Below are 18,142 nucleotides of genomic sequence, written 5' to 3'. Positions count from 1 at the left end.
GTGTGATTGCAAAAAAAGAGACTTTCTATTTAGCACACTTTTACAGATGTAAAATCTCATATTAAGGACACATTAGGTGCTGATGGCTCATTAACCAATGGAGGGAGGGCGTGTACAATCTTAAGATGGTAAGAGGAGAGGGGATCATGTGCACAGAAGCAGATCGTGCCCCTCCCCCCCAACTAAGTGCTGCAGAGATGCGAGGGAATGTGTGTGTGTGACGATCTGAGCATAAGTGGAAGGGGGATGGGGGAAAGAAAGTGTGTGTTTGCGTGAGTGAAGGCAGTTCATACAGTTTTGTGTTGATGAAACAGGGTGGGAGGAGAAAGGAAATGGATCGGACGGGGGTGAAGGTGTAACTTCAGCTGGTTTCTTTCTGCAAGGTTCCATACACAGGAAGGAGGAGGAGGGATGTGGAAGGCAGGGTACCAATGCTTGACATGGCCAAATCTGGCACTGTTTTTTTTTTCATAATATAAACTATGCAAAGATTAAAGATTTGTTGATGTTAAATCCACTGGGGATTTATATCTCCTCAGCAAGAAAGGGCAGGCGATGCTGTCAGAGTGGTGGCCCAGCAGGGAGAGTGTCAGCTTGGAGTGGTACAGTGGGGCAAGGGGTGTAGTTTCTCCTGGAGCCTCCCAGGACAGGAAAATGTGCTTCTCTTCACATGTGCCATGCTTATGAAGTCCGACAGCAGAGTGCACGACGCACTCCTCTGCCGCCGTACTGTCAAAGCTCCTCATGCACAATCTCCCACATACATACATGAAGCTTTCTCCCTGTCTATGTGCTCACACACACACACACACACGCCCATACAATCCCTCCCCATTTCTCTAATCCTGGACCAGCCAGAAGCAAGAACAACCCTGCATGGCTTTGACCCTGAATTGAGCATTGAGAGAAAGAGGGGATGGGGGTCCATGAAAATAGGACTAGTTGTCTCTGTAGAAAAATAAAGGAATTTCCAGAGGCTGATTAAAAGTCTTTGGCACTTCTGAAAATACAGCATACACAAAGAAACTGACTCTGAGTATAAAAAGGCTGAACTACAAAGATAAAGAAGAGTAACTCCGAGTTCATCCACATATGAGTCTGGCCAGCCCTGGGTGGATTTGAGCCTGAACAGGCCCGTACTCCACCGTCTCTCCATCCACAGTGATCATCCCTTGTGGAGAGATGGGCTCCAGCCGTAGGGCCCTGACTTTCTCGTACACCAGGTGGGGGCAGTCGCAAGCCAAGTGGGCGCCCTTCTCCATGGCGAGGAAGAGGCGCAGAAGAGCAGGCCGAGAAATTCCTGCCGTCACATAGAACAGATGAATTACCCCGTCGTCTGACATTGCACCGGGAGCTGTCCACAGGTCCTCGGCGAGGTGGGACTGGTAAATAGCCAACACCAAGACAAAGTCCTCCTCCTTGACAACTGTCCAACTCTCTGGGACTGGCTGGTCCAGGCCAGGAAGCAGAGCATCCACAGGGGCGGCGGTCTTGCTGTCACTCTGTGTCTCGGGTCTGTTGTCGTCGATGACGTTGTTGGAGGAGTCGCTGATGGTGTTGTGGTTTGAGTTCGTACCGCTTTGCTTTGGCTTTGGCGAAGCATTGGGGATGAGGCGACAGGGAAGGGAAGAGCAGAGCGAGGGGTGCTGAGGTGTAGGGGGTGGACGGTTTGCCTTGATGCTTCCTTTTGGAGGTTTTGGTGCTTCCTTGACAGGCAGATACGCTAACCTGCCCTGATACACTCGAAGGGAGGCCAGACGCACCAGGGTGCCCATCAGGAAGCGGATAGGTCCCACGTGGCGGTACTTTTCGCTCTCAATATCGACATCTGCCACAAAGCCCCAGGCCAATGAGAGGAAGGAGAAGAGGCGTTGTCTTGAGGCCAAGTGAATCGACACCAGGTCGAGAGAACCAACCAGACCTTTGCACAGCATGAAGCCACAGCTCAAAAGCAGCTCCTCATTCCATGCTGGAGGCGACCTGATGGGTTGTTACAGAAATGAGGAATTACAAGCCAATACAGCATGACACAACATCATCTGCGGTTGTTATAAATTACTGTTACTGAGCAGGATTATCGTGGTATTTATGCTTTTTTAACTACGTAAGGGCTCAGCTGAGAAAACACAAAACCTCATGTAAATCCTGCCTCTTTTTTTATATAAACCATGCCCTCGGTTTGGCAATCTGCGCCCAGAGATGGAGATGATTGTTTTGCACGAAGAGTTCGGTGGTGTTTAAAAAGCTTTAACTCACAGTATGTGAGAATATACTCACATAATGAATGCAAATATGTCAGAGTCTGCTAATAACAATTGGATTTCATAGCCAAGAGGAGTCTGAATGGGACACTGTAATGTGTTCAGCTTGTAATCAGGATGAAAAATGCTGCGGTAAAACAACTTTGAAAGATCAAAGAGATGCTCGGGGACCATATGTACAAGAATGAAAATGATCGCATATGTTGAAGTATTGAAATAAGCCTACATTAATAGTGGATTAATGGGGAGTTTGGATCTATTCAAAATGCTTGAAATGGACGAATGGAGAGAAGAGGACAAGTTAAAAGAGGCGTTTCCATTCTAAACGACCGCCATGGTCATTTGATCATTGATCTATTTTTCTCATTGAAGTCATTTGTAATTTTAGGGGTTCTATTAGTTTTTGTTCAGCTCATTTTCTGTTTTACTGGCTTTTGTTTCCATGCTTTGTTTCACTGTCCTAACAGTCATGTTCTTGGGTTTTCACACCTGGATTCAGTCTGCCAACCACCACACGGGCCCTTTGTTTGTCATTAGCTCCCTCTGTATGACTTTTTGCTGGTTTCATTTGTTCCCTGTTGGATCCTCATTTTGTTATGGCTGCATTATTTGCTTTTTTTTTTAAAATGATTACCTGCCATTGCAGCATCTTTTGTTTATTCAGTAAAAGTGACTTTACTTTACTCTTGCCTGCCTCTTCTATCTCATCTGCATTTAGCTCCCGTGCTCCTCAGCACACTGAACTGCAAGTCCCGTCAGGGCCTGTGGGCACTTAGTGCAAAAACAAGGCCACATATTTATGTATAGCTAGACTTTTTTCTTTTTTTTCCCCCTTCAGCTGACGTTGGGCGGGCTCCATGCAAACTCAATGCAGTGGTGTTGCCATCATTCATGTAGTTAAGTTAACATTTAAACACAATAAAGACTGTACAGCTACAGCATGCTAACATACTCCCGATAAATTAAACATTGATGATTGACAGTATAAACGCGTTCATCATCTTTGCTTGGTGTGTTAACATCAGCACTGAATACGAAAGGGATGAGACAGCGCTTTGTCGAAGAATATACAGGAGGTAGCAATGATGAGGTGGCGATAGCACTGATGAGCCAAAACATTATGACCACTCACACATGATTTCAATGATACTGATATTCTTGTGACAACGGTACATGTCCTGCTCAGGGATATATTTACCAGCAAGAGACCAAGTGAAGGGCAAGAGAATGGTAGTCACATGGGAAAAAAAAAAGACAGTACACTCTCTATCACTCGAACGTTTTATACATATATTATAAATATAAGCTGGTCCTTCCCAGGTCTTCAAACTAGATAAATACAACTTCAGATGAACAGCAAACCACATCATATTAAATTGTACCGTATTAATATTTATTTAACAAAAACTAAGCCAAAATTCGGAGACAGTGAATAAAAACGTAAGTACACCCCATAATTAAGTAGTTTCGCAGTAATATTTTGGCCCACTCTTCTATATGTCGTTTCAATTCATTGGGATGAGCCGTTTGTGCTCATATGCCGTGTTTGGTCTTTTCCAAATCCTTATGATCATTATGACCAAACATCTCTTATCTGTTCAAAGGGACATTGTTCCAGAACTCTTGGGGATTTTTTTAAATGCAACCTAAGTCATGCTGCCATATTCTTTTTTAGAGAGAAGAGGCTTTCTTCAGGCAAAGAAGCCACACTTGTCAGTCCTTTTGTAATTGTTCTGTCATGAATTCGACTTGTTAACTGAGGCCTGTAGAGTCTGAGATGTATCTCTTTTTTTATTTATTTTGTTTTGTTTTGTTTCTTGTGCCCAATCTGACATTGAGGTGAATATGTTGGCATGTCCAGTTTTCTATCTCACTGTGGAACGATGGACTCTAAATTATTTGGAATTTTGCCGTAGAACCCTTCCCAGATTGATGGACAGCAACAACTGCTTCTCTGAGATTATTCTGGATGTATTTCCTCTTTTGAGGTTGTTTTTTCTTAATTTTTTGGCTTGATAAAACACGTCAAAATGCTTTTAAATTCGATTATTTGCTGATTTGTAAAACCTTAGAACCGAAAGAGGTGGTACTTTCTTATTTTTTCACGACTGTATTTCAGCCAGACCACTTGGGTGCTCTCAATCAGCAGTCGTGGCTACTGTTCCCACTGACAGTGGTTCAAGAAAGTAAAAACTGACACGGTTGCTTGATGGATGCCCCCAGAACAGGAGGATCTGCTGCAAAAGTCTTAGTGTCGCCCCTGCTGTCCATTAGATCTTTTAGTTCATGGCTCTGCATGTTTGAGCTGTTACGGTGTCATCCAACGGCCCAACAGCTTGTAAGGCAGATGCGGTCATGATGTTTTCGGCTCACCAGTGTTGCTTCTCTGATGTTGTGCCAACAACCAACCAGCAGATGGAGATGATACCCTGGACATGTTCTGGGCCAACAGGTCCCACAGCTGCACCCTGGACCATAATCTGTCATAACTCTTTTTTTCTAAACCTATTACATCATTCATTTGAGAGTTTAAGCAACCTGAAATGACCTCTAACTGCACAGCAAAGCAGCTACAGTCCCTCCTCTCCCTCCTGAGGAACGATGTGCCCAGTCAGCCTTTAGCATAATTACATAGGAAGGAGATAAATTGTCTTTTAGGCTGAAGCAGGTTCGGCTTTTGCACCGTTAGCCCATGCATTTAAATGGATCATTAACAGACTGACTCACTGTGAGTAGTGGTGGACAGATGCAGCCAGGGCATTACCAGAGCCACCTGGTAGGATACCCAAAGGGGTCTGAATAGCATCTTGCCAGTCTTCTCGCTCCATCAGACCATTTATCACCTGGATAAACAAATACCAAAAATAGAAGCATTGGAATAGTTTATGTAGGACAAAAAGTTCCAATAAAAGTTGCACCCCCCCCTACAGTTCATTGTCAAGTACAATAGTCCAAGAGTGAAGTAATGGGACCGTGATTAAAGACAGAGCATAAAAAGAATTTGTCTGTGACCACACATTTTTTGTGCAAGAGTCAGCACCTGCGCTCTTTGGTCCTGTTTGAAGGCAAATTAATATTTTATGTACCTATTCTAAGAGGTGCTGGGAATAGACAAGAGGGTATAGAGCTTGATGTGATTTCAGTCTATGATTGATTAACCACTGTGTCATTACAAGGCATAAATAGGCTGGTTACCTCAAACAGCAGTCCATCACCAGACATAATAACCAGGGCATCCCACTGTGACAGGTCAGCCTTCCTCACCAGCTCCCGTGCGTGGTTCTGGCGCTCTGAAAAACACGAAGGACACAAGGAAAAACTCAAATTCAAAACAGAAAATGTGGCAGAAAACATTGAAACGGCCGAGAAAGAGTCATGCTCCCTTCATCCATCACCAGCCTCTGGGGTGGGATCAGGAAGCTTAGGCAGAAAAGAAATTCAATTTCCCCTTATCTCTTCAGACACATCACATTAGCTCATACAGTGGCTACTCAACAGCTCCAACGCAGCTTAGCCGGCCTGCAAACATCTGTGACAGGCACATTTCTGCATGTGTGTACTCCGAGCTTGGCGTGTGCGGATGTTGGTTATTTTGCTGGCGGAGGAGTGAACTATTTGTTCAGCCTAGTTTTATTGGCAGCGTCCGTGAGTGGATGCCTCCGCTGGGGTTCTCTGTGGGCTCATCCCGCCAGCATTAAAGTCTACAGTCCTGCCAGCCGAGACTCCCCAGTGTGGCTGTGTGTTTGGAAAACAGCTTGAAAGAGAAAGGGAGGATGGCAGACATAAAGTCAAGAAGCAGCGATATGCTGTTGCCGTGATGGAAATGTTAGTCCTCCAGTATTGATCAACCCTCTAATTTCACTTTGCTCGACCTCTACCTGCCTCCAACTGTGGTCTCCTGGGTGCTCCCTGTTTTGCTGTTGCTTGTTTGTTGTATGCTGGACGGGCTGGAAGCGGTGATGCAGTCCTCCGCTGACAGACTGGGGCAGAGTGAGTTACTGCGCTGCACAGCTGACTCAGGACTTTGAGTACTCCAGGCCTGAGACTGGTGCTTTACTTTCAAGACACTTCCTCAATGACGGGGTCATTGGAAAACACACAGACGAACTTCAAACTAAAGCTGAGGGCGCAGGAAGCTTCTGGTTACACAATCCCTACTGTGTAGCATCACCTGTTTTCAACAACAGTCTGAGACCAGTCTCTGGACCTTTGGGAGAGGAATGTTGTCCCATTCTTGTCTGATAGGATTCTAACAGCTCAACCGTCCTGGATCTTTTGTTTGTTGTATTTTGTGATTCATGATTGCTCTACAACCTGTATATACCTCTCAGTATTGATGTTGCCTTTCCAGATATGCAAGTTCCATAGGCACTAATGCACCCCCATATCATCAGACATGCAGTGCTAAAAACAAGCTGGATGGTTCCTCTTCTCTTAAGTCCAAAGGACAGGTGTCAAATAATTGCAAATTTCAATTAATCACAAATAGCACTGGCATTCAATATTGATAATTATTTACTGTCTTTACTTTTTTAAGCTGAGGAACATTATTCTGAAACTGCTTCACAATTTGTTGGCGCAGTTTTTTGCAGATTGCTGATTGCTTTGTGTACTGATCTGTCGACAGTTGAGATAATTGGCTGCAGCACGTTCCTCCAGCTGGTTGTTTGCTACTTGCTACTATCTCCCACCAGTCTTTTGATGTCCCATCCCAACAATTTAGAGAGTTGTTGCCGTGACCAAATTCAAGATTATCTAATATTTTTCACAGTAAAATGTCTTGATTGAGATTTGCTGTTTTTACTGACATTTTACAAAGAGTCCCAACTTTTTTAGAATTGGGATTGTAGTGAAACCACTGTCACATACACCGCTGAATCCTCTATGTGCTGTTTGAGATGACAATAATATATATTTCAGGATTTTTACTGTGCGGACAAAATCATGGGGGAAATTCCAGTTCTTTCAATTCCCGTCAGCCTCTGCTGCTTTTATCTGAGGTTAACCCAGGTAAAGATCAAAATTGGTACACTCTATGCTTCATACAGTATGTAAAAGGTACATGCTGACACAAGAGCCACCTCCTTGTCCTTCCTCAGGCAAAAGCAGTGTGATACGTTCATCAAGGAGGTGAATGCTGAACAAACTGGCTCATAGTTTCATCTCACTGGCTACTGTATCTGACCTCCCATGGTCTTACTTCACCCACAACCATCTTTTAGGTCTAGCTCCATTCCTCTTTGAAGATGTCGGTAATTACCGTGTGTTTTGTCATTGCTTTCCAGCTGCTGACCTTCCTTTAAGTCCCGAGAGTGTGCACAAAGAGCCTGCCTGCATGCACGCCAGCATGCTCTCTCAAATAGAAAAAAAAAAAAAAAAAAGCACCCAAGCACTGTTTCTGCCCCGCTGCTCTGCCTTCGCTGTCATAATCCGTCTCACTTTGAGCTGAAGCAGAGATTCAGCTGCATACTGCCGAGCTAATGCTAGAAGAGACAGCTTTAATCTTACCTGACAAATTCGTGGTCCTGTCAAACTGAGTTTGGCTGAAGGAGCGCAAGGAGGGAGAACATTAGGAGATATCGGGTAAATGATCCAGTGTGCAACTGTCATTAAAGTTCAGCGTGGCAACTCTTTTGTAATCAGAAAGAGGTCAAATGGAGAATAGAGCATCTGATGATGATAACCAATGCAATATTGTTAAAGGTCGCCAAACAGCATTAGCAACTCAAAGAGAATGTCGAACAGCTGGTATGACTGAAATGAGAATTGAATGCCTTGCAGCGTACACGTGCTCGGGCTCCTGCAGATGTATGCGCACATGCTCATGTTTGCTATGAACATGTGGCCTGTGAATTTGTTATTATAAAAACAATGCATAATTCCTGCAGAGATTAAAAGTTGTAATCATTCCAGCGTGCGTGTGTAACTGACGGGATGACCCAGTTCTCAGATTGATCTTTCCATGATTTGGCCAAAGGTTTAATCCCTGTTACATATTACGATGACATAGGGAAGAGAGCCAGCTAAATGCATGTGGAAAATGCGTTTGTGACTGACCTGTGATGACAAGTTCATAGGGAATGGAGGCCTCTGTGAGCAAGCCCTGTATGTGGCCGGTGAATAGCTGGAGAGCCTGTCCTCGCCCGCTCTGGGGGTTCACCAGGATCATGGTTCTGCAAGGCCTTCGCAGCTCTGTATACATCATACCTGAGACAGACAGGGAGAGGCTGATGTGAGCGAAGGCAAGGATGAAGATGATGATAGGAATGTTTCAAAGAACGTGCCAGAACAGCCTTATCCCCTCAGGTCTACGTGGCACAGAAATGCAACATGAAAAAAAGCACGAAGCAGCACAGTCGCCAGCTGCGAGAGTATTTACAATGACAGTGCTCGATTTGAATGTGACGCTCTTCAAAAAGAGAGGGCTTACACACGCTCCTCATTTGGGATCATACCAATTATTAATGGTGATTTTTGACATCTTGCCATACCGGTGAGAAAAAAACGAAGACAGATTGATCAGTGGGAGTGCTCTCCGAACAGCGTCAGGGGTCAATTACAATTAAACGTTACATTACATCGAAGTTCTAAATGTCTAAGTGTGACACAATAAGGGCAGACGGTAAAGTTGTGAGATGGTTATGTTTTTCTTTGCAAATCTGTAACCATGTTTTTACTATGATATCAATATTTATTTACCAGGTCTTCTTAATCCTTAACGCTAACAATAGTTTTATTGCCTAACCCTAACCAACCTCCATTGAAAATTATAGGAATGCAACAATTTGTAGCTGTTTTGGAAATCTTTAGCCTGTATTGGGAAACGGCTTCATGTCTTGCGCTGTGGAACATCACAGCTTTGCACATTCTCGTGTGAGACTGAGTCTTTTCTCGCTTTTGAATTGTTGGAAACAACGGTGGTTACTCTGGCTTAGGCTTCAAGCTCACAGAAAGAATCACATCCATTGGGTTTTGGGACGAGCACGAGATCCAAAATGTGTAAGGATGATTTATTTTTCAGATTTGGCTGAATTAGAATAAAGAAAACAATTTATAAATGTATACAGTTGGGTGGTTTATGCATTAAATGTTTGTTAGTCACAAGCGTCAGCCTTAGTGCTGATATCTGGCTGCCTTTTCGTAATGTGTGCTTGTTGTGTCTCTGGTTAAAGGAATTTTAGTCTCTTGTTGTACATTTGGGAGTTTTGCAAAGGCTGGATTTGCTGGTGACAACCGTAGCTAAGGTTTGGTATGAGTCTGATAGTTTGGTAAGGCTAGGCAAGGCAAGTTTATTTATGTATTTCGAGTACAATTCAAAGTGCTTTACATAAAACATTAGAAGCATTACAGCAGGGTGCAGAGGAATCCTTAAAAGTTCATTAAAACAAACTTAAAAAGAGTAGAAGAAATGAAATAAAACAGAAAAAGCTAAAAATGGTAGAAAAAGTGCAGGAAATAAAAGTTACGGTGTGAGGAATTAACAGTTGTTTTGATAAAAGGCGGCAGCAACGAGAAAAGTTTTTAACCTTGATTTAAATCATCTGAGAGTTTCAGCAGACTCACAGTTTTCTGGGAGTTTGACCCACATGTGAGGAGCAAAAAGCTTCATGTTTAGTTCTGACTCCGGGAACAGAAAGTAGGTAGCAAAGTAGGTGAGATGAACTTTATCCATCATCTTTGACAGACTGCGGACATTATGCCAAACAATTAAGTTACTGTAAGGATTCTAAGTCTCCTGTTTACTGACGTTCCCTCTCACCCTGGAGAAAACGCCAACTCCCCCAATTACCACTGTATAATGCACAGCCTGCCCCGGGGGTTTGGAATCCAGCCTCTTGCAGGGCGTTTTAGCAGGAGAAATGCTATCTGGCTCACCTTATTTTCAGCTTGACACTATAGAATAGAATGTATATATATATATACATATATATATATAAAAGTATATTACTGCCACTAAAAGGAATTACTGCTTTTAAAATGCATGCAGACAGAAGCTTTGCCCTCTGAAGCAGATGCCCTTGACTGTGCGAAAAGACACAGATTCATCAGAGACCATATCAAATGAGTCAGAAAGGATGGAAAAATCATTTCAACGAGGGACATAGAGGGCAGACACATCAGTATCAATTTCTACGATAAAACAAAGCTGTGGATTTTGCTGACTTTGGTATTAAACAGATACATAAAAATGGGATCACACTCAATAAATAATTCAATCTCTGAACTTTTTCTCATCATAATCATCCCTTCGAGTCATCCTTGTTTTCATTCCCATTTGTCAGTCTGTGAAGGACACCTTGGTAATTGTCCTCTTGACAGTTCATAGCTTCCTTCTCTCCTTCTGAGACCTGTGATGTGATGCAGTTATCACTGCCGATCTCTGTTGCTCTCGGCTTGTGGTGATGGGGCACGGAGGTTCAAAAATATCTCAGAGACAGATGCGTGAACCCACCAGGAAGACTGTAGTGAGAGTGCAAAAACACGCAGGCATGTGCCAGACTCCACTTCCACACAGAGTCACCACTGTTTGCTACTTTTATCCCAGCGCAATGTGGCTTTCAGACACAAAAGGTCCACTCACTTCCAGAATACAGAAGAAACCAGCTTTGGACAGAGCTGTGGAATCAGGTTTTGCACTCAGGAGTGTTGCGCTGAAAACCCTTTCATAAATCCACGGACTCCCTTGAAAAGTTCTAAAGCAAGAATCCTTATTGCTTGGATACAAAGAGCTCTGGCCTTTTCGACAGCAGATGTTCTTCTAGTAACATCGTGTTCTTTTTTCAGTGATTAAAACAGAATAACAGATAATGGAATAAAAGAGAAACTGCAGTTCAGTCAAACTTTCAGGTAGCTCAGGCAAACCCATCACGTTTTATACTTCATAACTCACTTGCTTTGAATAACTCACTGGGTATCTTCAGGTCACCCAGCTCCATGAACAGAATCAAACTGACGGATTTGGTGTGCTAATTGAAAGGGTGCGTGTCAGTATGATGGTGTTTGCTAATTAGCACTTATCATAAACTGAAGCTGAGTCTGATGGGAATTTTATTAGTTGTGTAGGTCCCAAACCTTTCATGCTGCAAAAAAGGGTAAACTAATCGACAAGTACTGCTTTGCACTTGTTGCTGCTCAGATATCATCCACCAGGAAGAAACCAGGGAAGGGCTTTTAACTGTAGCTTGAGGGAAGGTTATTCACGGGTCCCTTCACTTGGCCGTTTACAGCTATTTGGTAGAGGTAATGTGGCTTTTTTCATGGAGTGGTGGTCATCTAGCTACCCAAATAGCCCCCAACGCCCCTATTGAAGGGCTATATGACCCCTATTCCTTGATGTCCAATGAAAAGGCCCACCTTACATCTGCAAAATGGAGAAGTAGGGCAGAATGGTAGGGCCAGGGAGATTGGGATAAGGCCACACTGTATCTATCCACCCAAGAGCTGGAGGCCTGGCAGATAAATCAAGCCTACCATACAAATATAAGACCTAGATATTCAAACATAGCATCATTCCATGGATTATTGATGAGATTGTAACCAATACAGTCAAGTGCTACGGCATGATAAGCTGAATTGTAGCTTTCTGTGGAAACTGGGACTCGCTCAAAGTCCGTGCAGCATCACCAGATGAGGGGGAAGAATAACTTACTGAAGCTCTGATCGACAAACTGAATGAAGAGTTTGTGGAAACCCATTCTAAAGAGGTGCTGACCCAAAACCCTCAAGCAGCTGTCGAGATGGACAATGGGATGGAAGTGGAGGGAAGCTCAGACTGTGGGTGATGCTGTTTTGGAGGCAAATCACATGGCCCTGGTGGGGCCATTGTCTTGACAAAGCTGGCCTGAATAGCTGCACTATTACTATGAGAGGTCACTGTGTGAGATTAGGGGGTTACTGATCCAAGATGAAGTATGAGCTTCGTTTGAGAAGGCGCAAGCTCTCTGAATGGTATGACTGGCTAGGTAATAAGGGACCAAGTGGTGGCTCACAAAGTCTTGTGGTCTGAGCTTTGAAAAGTTGTAACCAGAAAAGATGAGCGTTGTTTTTGTCAGAGCTGGGGAAAAACTTACACTGATTCAGCACAGTGTAGAAATAGAAGTTTTTAGAAGCTGCAGCAACAACAAGATCAGGTTCAATCCTTTTAGAAACCTCCCAGTCCCTGAAAAGAGTGCATTAAAGAAATGTTAAGAGGTCATCACTGATACATTCAGGTGCATCAAGAAGCTTTGTATTGAAAGTATCGTAAACTAAAGTTTTTGTTGGATTTTAATTGTGATTTGGTGATGATGCTCAATAAGGCATCAAAAGCTTGCAACAACAATTAATAGACAATCAGTGTTTATCCTCAGATATTTAACTTAAAACCAGAAATACCATCTTTAATTGTGCTGGGATTCCTTTTTGCTATGCAGAACCTGGGCTCTTGTGTTTTAAAAGACATCTTTTTATATCTTAAAAGGATGAATAAATACTGATTTTTCATCTTCATCTTTTAAACACAGCGATCTCCTAAAACAACTTATTTTCTGAACATTCCTCTCCACCGGTGTCGGTGCGTCTACGTACGCGGGGCAGGTGTGTGTGTGTGAGTGTGTATGCGAAATCTGACTGAGACAAGTCAGATACCTCTGAGCACATCCTTCCCGTCACATTGGCAAGCAATCTTTCAGCTGTGGTGTCTGTATTTCACAGTTAGAAGTGGGTAAATACACCCACATACACAAACAAGAGGGTGACAGGTAGACTGGATATGACAATGTGTCAATGTGTTCCTGTCTCATTGCTACATAGTGTACCACAGTGCAAAGAAATCTTATATAAAGTTCCACTGTGTCCTTTAGCATCACACACTGCAGTACATGTGGGATTTATTAAAACCTGAAACCATTCAAGAAAACTGTTGGAGCTGAAAAAAGAATATGCGGGATATTTTGTGAACGCTTTCTTGTTCAGGAGCAGGACTATATTCAGACTGCAAACAAGCCGCATTCCAAGGTTGGGTGAGTGTTTGCTGGAGTGGAGAGGAGGAGGTCCACAGGGTATAAACACCACAGCCCACTGTGGCAGCATCAGGGAGGGGTGGAGGAGGGTCTGACAGGCCATCACATCCATGTGTCACAGAGCACAAGACAAAAGCTCCATAGGGAATGAGATGCTGGCTGGGGTTAGAGGTCATCCTGTGACTTAAGCAGAGTCCCTGGGGGAACTAACTGACAGGCACACCTGACCCTGAGGCAGCTGAAAAACAGCCCCTTTTTTTTGGGGTGGGGGGGCTTGACCAGCTATCCCCTCATTTCATTCTCTTTTGCACTAGCTAATTTCTTACCGGGACACAAGCAGTACTCACCCTACTCCTTCAGCTTATTTATGCATGTTTTAAGGGGCCAGATGTAAGAAAAATTCACAATATTCAATGCCGTCATATCATTGCCACACAAACTGAATGGAATATGTGTAAAATCAATTATAAAGCTGGCCTTCTAGCAGCTGAACAGCAGAAAAACTAGTCACGGAAGTCAAATCAGTAAACATGAATTGCTTTGCACGCGATAACGGGGGCAGGTTTTCTAGCAGCAGGACTGTATCATAGTTTATGCACTTCATTATTTACACCTCCTTCACTCCAGTTGTCATGAGAATAAAATTCTAAGCCACCACTGAATGGATTTCAGCGCACAGACTAAACTAATAGAGTTACAACCTTGCTGTAAGCAATACTGTTACGTTAAATTGCCGCGTTTAATCACCTTATACTTATGCGAAAGTGTGTCACCATGATAGCTCTCTGCCTAAAGACCAATCTTGCGCGGCAACTGAACTTCTAATCCAACCTTTCCATCTGCAGTCCCAGATGAGATGAAATGCAATTAACTTAGGGGAAAATGCACTATGAGGGATTAGTGAATCATTACTGACTTTCATGCACCCTCTATGACAAGTAAAGGGACAGTTCTGCTGCATCTATTAGCAAGATATTACTCATTTAAAAGTCATTATATATTCTGTTAAATGCTATGTTACTGGCTAGCCTCGATCTGGCATTCTAAAACAAGCTACTGTGATCAAAAGAGGCAAAAGGAATAAGGTATATAAGACTCTAAACTCTAAGAACTGGATTATTAGTATGTATGACTGAGCTTGAGCTCTTTGATGAGCCGAGTAAGAGGAAAATGACTGGGGCCAGTTACCTCTCAGGCCACCATCTGCCCACCTGCCTGGCATACAGGACTGGATCTCAAACTCCTGCTAGAGGGAGGCTGAATGATCCTCCCCACACAGTGCCCAGTCTTTCTCTGTGTTTGCAGTGTCCACCTGGAGGCCGCAACCAGCCTCCATCTTTGGAAACCAACATTCCGAATTAGTCACTGTCAAGTCAAATATCCGCCTCTTCTTTAAGTGTGTAGCTGCTTTATATTTTAGAGTCTATAAGAACAAACAAAAAACGGATATTACCTGACATGACATAGAGGATTCTGAAATAGCACCCTAATGATAAACAAAGGGGCAGTGGGGATAATTGGCTGCATAAAGTCTTCTCATATTCTATTCATGTTAATTATCCTGTCACTGTTATACCAAGATGAAGCAGATAAAACTAATAAGACTGGAAGAAAAAAGAACTTGGGAACAGCGTGCATTTTAAACAGAGCAAGACATGATGAGACCTAATTAGACGCTGCTGCTGCAAAGCAGGATGAAAAACACGTTGTTTTGATGGGGATTTTTTTTTTTTTTTTTTCCCACCCATCAACAATTTATTCTCAGTGGGAAATTGCTGAGCAGAAACAGTAAAAGCCCGAGCAACGGCCCCGCTCAGCTGCTGACAGCGGACAGGTTGAAAAACTCAACTACTGTAAATGATCGTCTTGTGCGAGCGCTGGTGCGTAAAGTATGTCCTTCTGCAGCAGGCTCCGGATCCACACTTATCACCTGGCAACCGCGTGGGCCGTGTGCATGAATGGAACGGCAGCTAACGGCTGCTGCCAGGTGTGGCTCACCTTTCACCTCTCGCAGCAGGTAGAGCGGGTTACCTAGAGCAGATGGAATGCGTTCCCTCTCTGCCGAACCTGTTTTCAACTGAAAGACTTTGAAGAGTGTGATAGAAATAAGCGATCTTAAGTGCCTTCTTGAGAATCAGATGAGAACGTAAACCACAGGTTTGCTTTCAGGTGGCCACTCAAAGGTAGAGGCCTATTTGGAAAACTTTTGTCACAAAAACTAAAGTTTATCTCAGCAGCTGACCTTTTTGGACACATATCTTCTTGTCAAAATGATCTTCAACATAATTATGTATTTGTATATATATAGATATATATATATATATATAGCTATCTCTCTATATATATATTACAATTTAAATCTATATTGTAGGTTTAATTGTAGTGTTTCCCACAATGCTCACCGTCTCTCCGAGGCGCCTGCAGCACTGAGGCATCTCGGATGGCATGAGCCCATCTCTCAGCTTCCTGGAGGTTGACGAGCGGGTCCTGGACCAACGCGACCCGAAAGCACTGCTCCACTCTTTGCCGGGTCACTCCGGCGCTCATCCAGCGCCTCTTAAACGGGTAAAAATAAGCTGTAAAGTAAGCGCCGACGTCCGCGCTGTCCGGCCCTCTGTACGCCCGGCAGCCGACACAGTCTGTCAAGTTAAAAACCATCTTAGTCCGGTCGGGTGATGAGGAGATCCTTTGGACGGTCAGAGCGCTCTCCGTCAAGCTTACCGAGTACCGGACCCTTTCGTTGAGCGTGTCGGTAAACTCACCGTACAGCACGCCCACGAACCCGTTCCGCTGCCGGGATGGGTCCGGATCTGAGGCGTCTTTCTCCATCCCGGACGGAGAGTGCGACGCGTCCCGGAGGCCGGTGCGGATGGAGGTGCGGTGCAGACTCTGAACCTATCAGCCTACCGTGGGACCCTTTAAGCGTAACAGCATCGGCCTGCCTTGTTCAGAGTCTCTCCCTAGTGACAGGAAAGGGAATGGCAGTGACTTTTAGAGAAAATTGTAGGCTAAACTAGTCTGACAATATCACGCCTTTTTTTTTCGTATTTTATAAACCAAAGCCTCTTCGTTTTTTCCCCTGTCTGAATGAAAGTCACAGGATAGGAACCGATAAGGTCACCTCTCTCTCTACTCAAAGAATATCGCGTGGCCATATTTTTTTCTGAGAAATCTTCATCTTTAAATTAATAAAAACTTAAGACAGATTGTTAAGTTTCATTGTATAACATTTAGAGTCTTCTTTTTTCGTTTTAAAAAAGTGCGTTTCTGGCGCTTTGGGCTGCATCATATGATAGTCTCAGCAGAATCAGATAAAAAAGAAAAACTCCTTGCAAACTAATATAAAAACATTTGAATGGATGGATTTTTGTGCTTCTAGCTGTATTTAAGTCAAATATATTAGTATGCAGATTTGATACATTTTACATGATTTCAGTTCGAAAGATCCAAGTCACGTGATACGTGACGTTTACATGATATAAAACCGTTATCGCGCGAGATTTGCTGCCTTTCCCATGTTACAGGGCGAGTCTGCGAGTGCAAATGCTGAATTGCATCGTGATGTTTTCATTCAATAGCTTACATTTATGTCTGAATACGAAGTGTACTGCAGCTGACCCACCGTGACCAGGTAATATTTTTATTTTGACAAACTGAAGAGACTTCAATATCTTTATGTTTAAATGTGGCTTCTGGACAAACTATGCTAGTCTGCTAGCTGTTGGCTATCCTTATCCTAGCCAAACGAACACGTGTTTGAACACCACGAGGGGCAGATTTTATAAACTGCAAGGTTTTATAATATCGTTAAAGAACATGAATGAAGCTCCGACAATTTGAGTGACAGAATGCAAATGTAACTGTTTACTTACGTCGTTTTAATGTTATTTAAACTGGAAATGAACAGGCACGTGGCCTCTTGACTCAAGCTCATGTCCTAATTGTTCTTATAACGGTTTTGACTTTCAGGTTGCCGATTGAACAAGGTGGAATCAAGATGACAATTACATTGTTTTCAAGGTAAAACTGCATGCAAATGTTGTAACATGTTTAACTCTTGCCTGCAGTGTATGTGATGAGTTTGTTATCCCTGTCTGAAAAACTAGTGTTGACATCAATGGTATCTGACCTACTGCAGATCTAAGAGTAAAGCCACGTGGTGTAGGTGATCTGTTACTTATGGACTATGTTGTTGCAGGTTAATGGATGTGATCCAACTTCAACCCGGTGGAAGAACCTTATTGAAAAAGGTTGGTATAGCACGAGTTCTTATTATCTGTGTTGCCACATATTCAGTGATGAAAACTGCTGCATAGGAAGTGCCGTCTGATGCGATAACTGACGATTTTAATAGCTGTTCTGAGAAATGTGAAGGGCCATGTTACTTGTGGGTTGTATAATCTGAGCGCTTAATTCACATGCTGGTTTTTATTCTTCTCCCCAATACAGATGTACCACTAGCAAAGCAAGAGAAGAGCCCGGTGCATGGGGTTCTGAAGATGATACGAACAGGTGAATGCTTCAAGTTTTCTGTGTACTAAGGTCAAGCCAGTGATGATACATGTTATCCCTGTCTGAACTCAAATGTGGAGTCATGGTAACCTGAGGTTTGATTGAAAAGGCCTTTTTAAACGTACAGCTTTGGCTAACTGGTGTAGTTGGTTTGCATTTGTAATTTTATTTTATTCTTTGCAACTTCATAGATGGAGATGGTGGAGAAGAGGACACCAGTGTGGATTAGTCCTGAGGTCTCATGCAAGAGGATAATTAATACGGCATTTGTTTGAATAAAAATGGAACGTTTTTACCCAAACACGTTTTAATAGACAAATGTATAAAAATAACTTTGTTTTTATGCATGCGAAAGATGAAATTGAACGA

At 43.2% G+C, this 18,142-nt stretch overlaps 1 protein-coding gene, 1 long non-coding RNA gene and 2 other non-coding genes across 4 annotated transcripts in view; 3 read left to right on the top strand and 1 right to left on the bottom strand.

The window, feature by feature from the left end:
* LOC140273958 (sphingosine kinase 1-like) overlaps positions 1-16,203 on the bottom strand; it is a 176,925-nt gene extending 160,722 nt beyond the window's left edge. The window contains exons 1-5 of the mRNA XM_072369617.1: positions 15,664-16,203; positions 8,319-8,468; positions 5,457-5,551; positions 4,989-5,104; positions 805-1,980 (exon numbers count right to left, since the gene is read on the bottom strand). Coding sequence (XP_072225718.1) covers positions 1,083-1,980; positions 4,989-5,104; positions 5,457-5,551; positions 8,319-8,468; positions 15,664-16,090 — 1,686 coding nt within the window. The 5' untranslated portion in view covers positions 16,091-16,203 and the 3' untranslated portion in view covers positions 805-1,082. The remainder of the gene's footprint in view (positions 1-804; positions 1,981-4,988; positions 5,105-5,456; positions 5,552-8,318; positions 8,469-15,663) is intronic.
* Positions 16,204-16,700: 497 nt separating this feature from the next.
* LOC140273464 (uncharacterized) lies at positions 16,701-18,132 on the top strand. The gene is made up of 5 exons (XR_011908037.1): positions 16,701-16,892; positions 17,231-17,281; positions 17,460-17,511; positions 17,711-17,773; positions 17,965-18,132. It is a non-coding gene; the product is annotated as an uncharacterized lncRNA (long non-coding RNA).
* Positions 17,553-17,626, top strand: LOC140274360 (small nucleolar RNA SNORD49). Its single transcript, XR_011908318.1, has one exon. It is a non-coding gene; the product is annotated as a small nucleolar RNA SNORD49 (small nucleolar RNA).
* LOC140274359 (small nucleolar RNA R38) lies at positions 17,805-17,874 on the top strand. The gene has a single exon (XR_011908317.1). It is a non-coding gene; the product is annotated as a small nucleolar RNA R38 (small nucleolar RNA).
* Positions 18,133-18,142: the final 10 nt, after the last annotated feature.

The sequence above is a fragment of the Leuresthes tenuis genome, unplaced genomic scaffold (genome assembly GCF_036924035.1).
Source record: "Leuresthes tenuis unplaced genomic scaffold, fLeuTen1.0.hap1 SCAF_17, whole genome shotgun sequence".
Classification (NCBI taxonomy): domain Eukaryota; kingdom Metazoa; phylum Chordata; class Actinopteri; order Atheriniformes; family Atherinopsidae; genus Leuresthes; species Leuresthes tenuis.
Note: the sequence above shows the minus strand (reverse complement) of the source record. Positions and strands in the feature narration are given on the sequence as shown.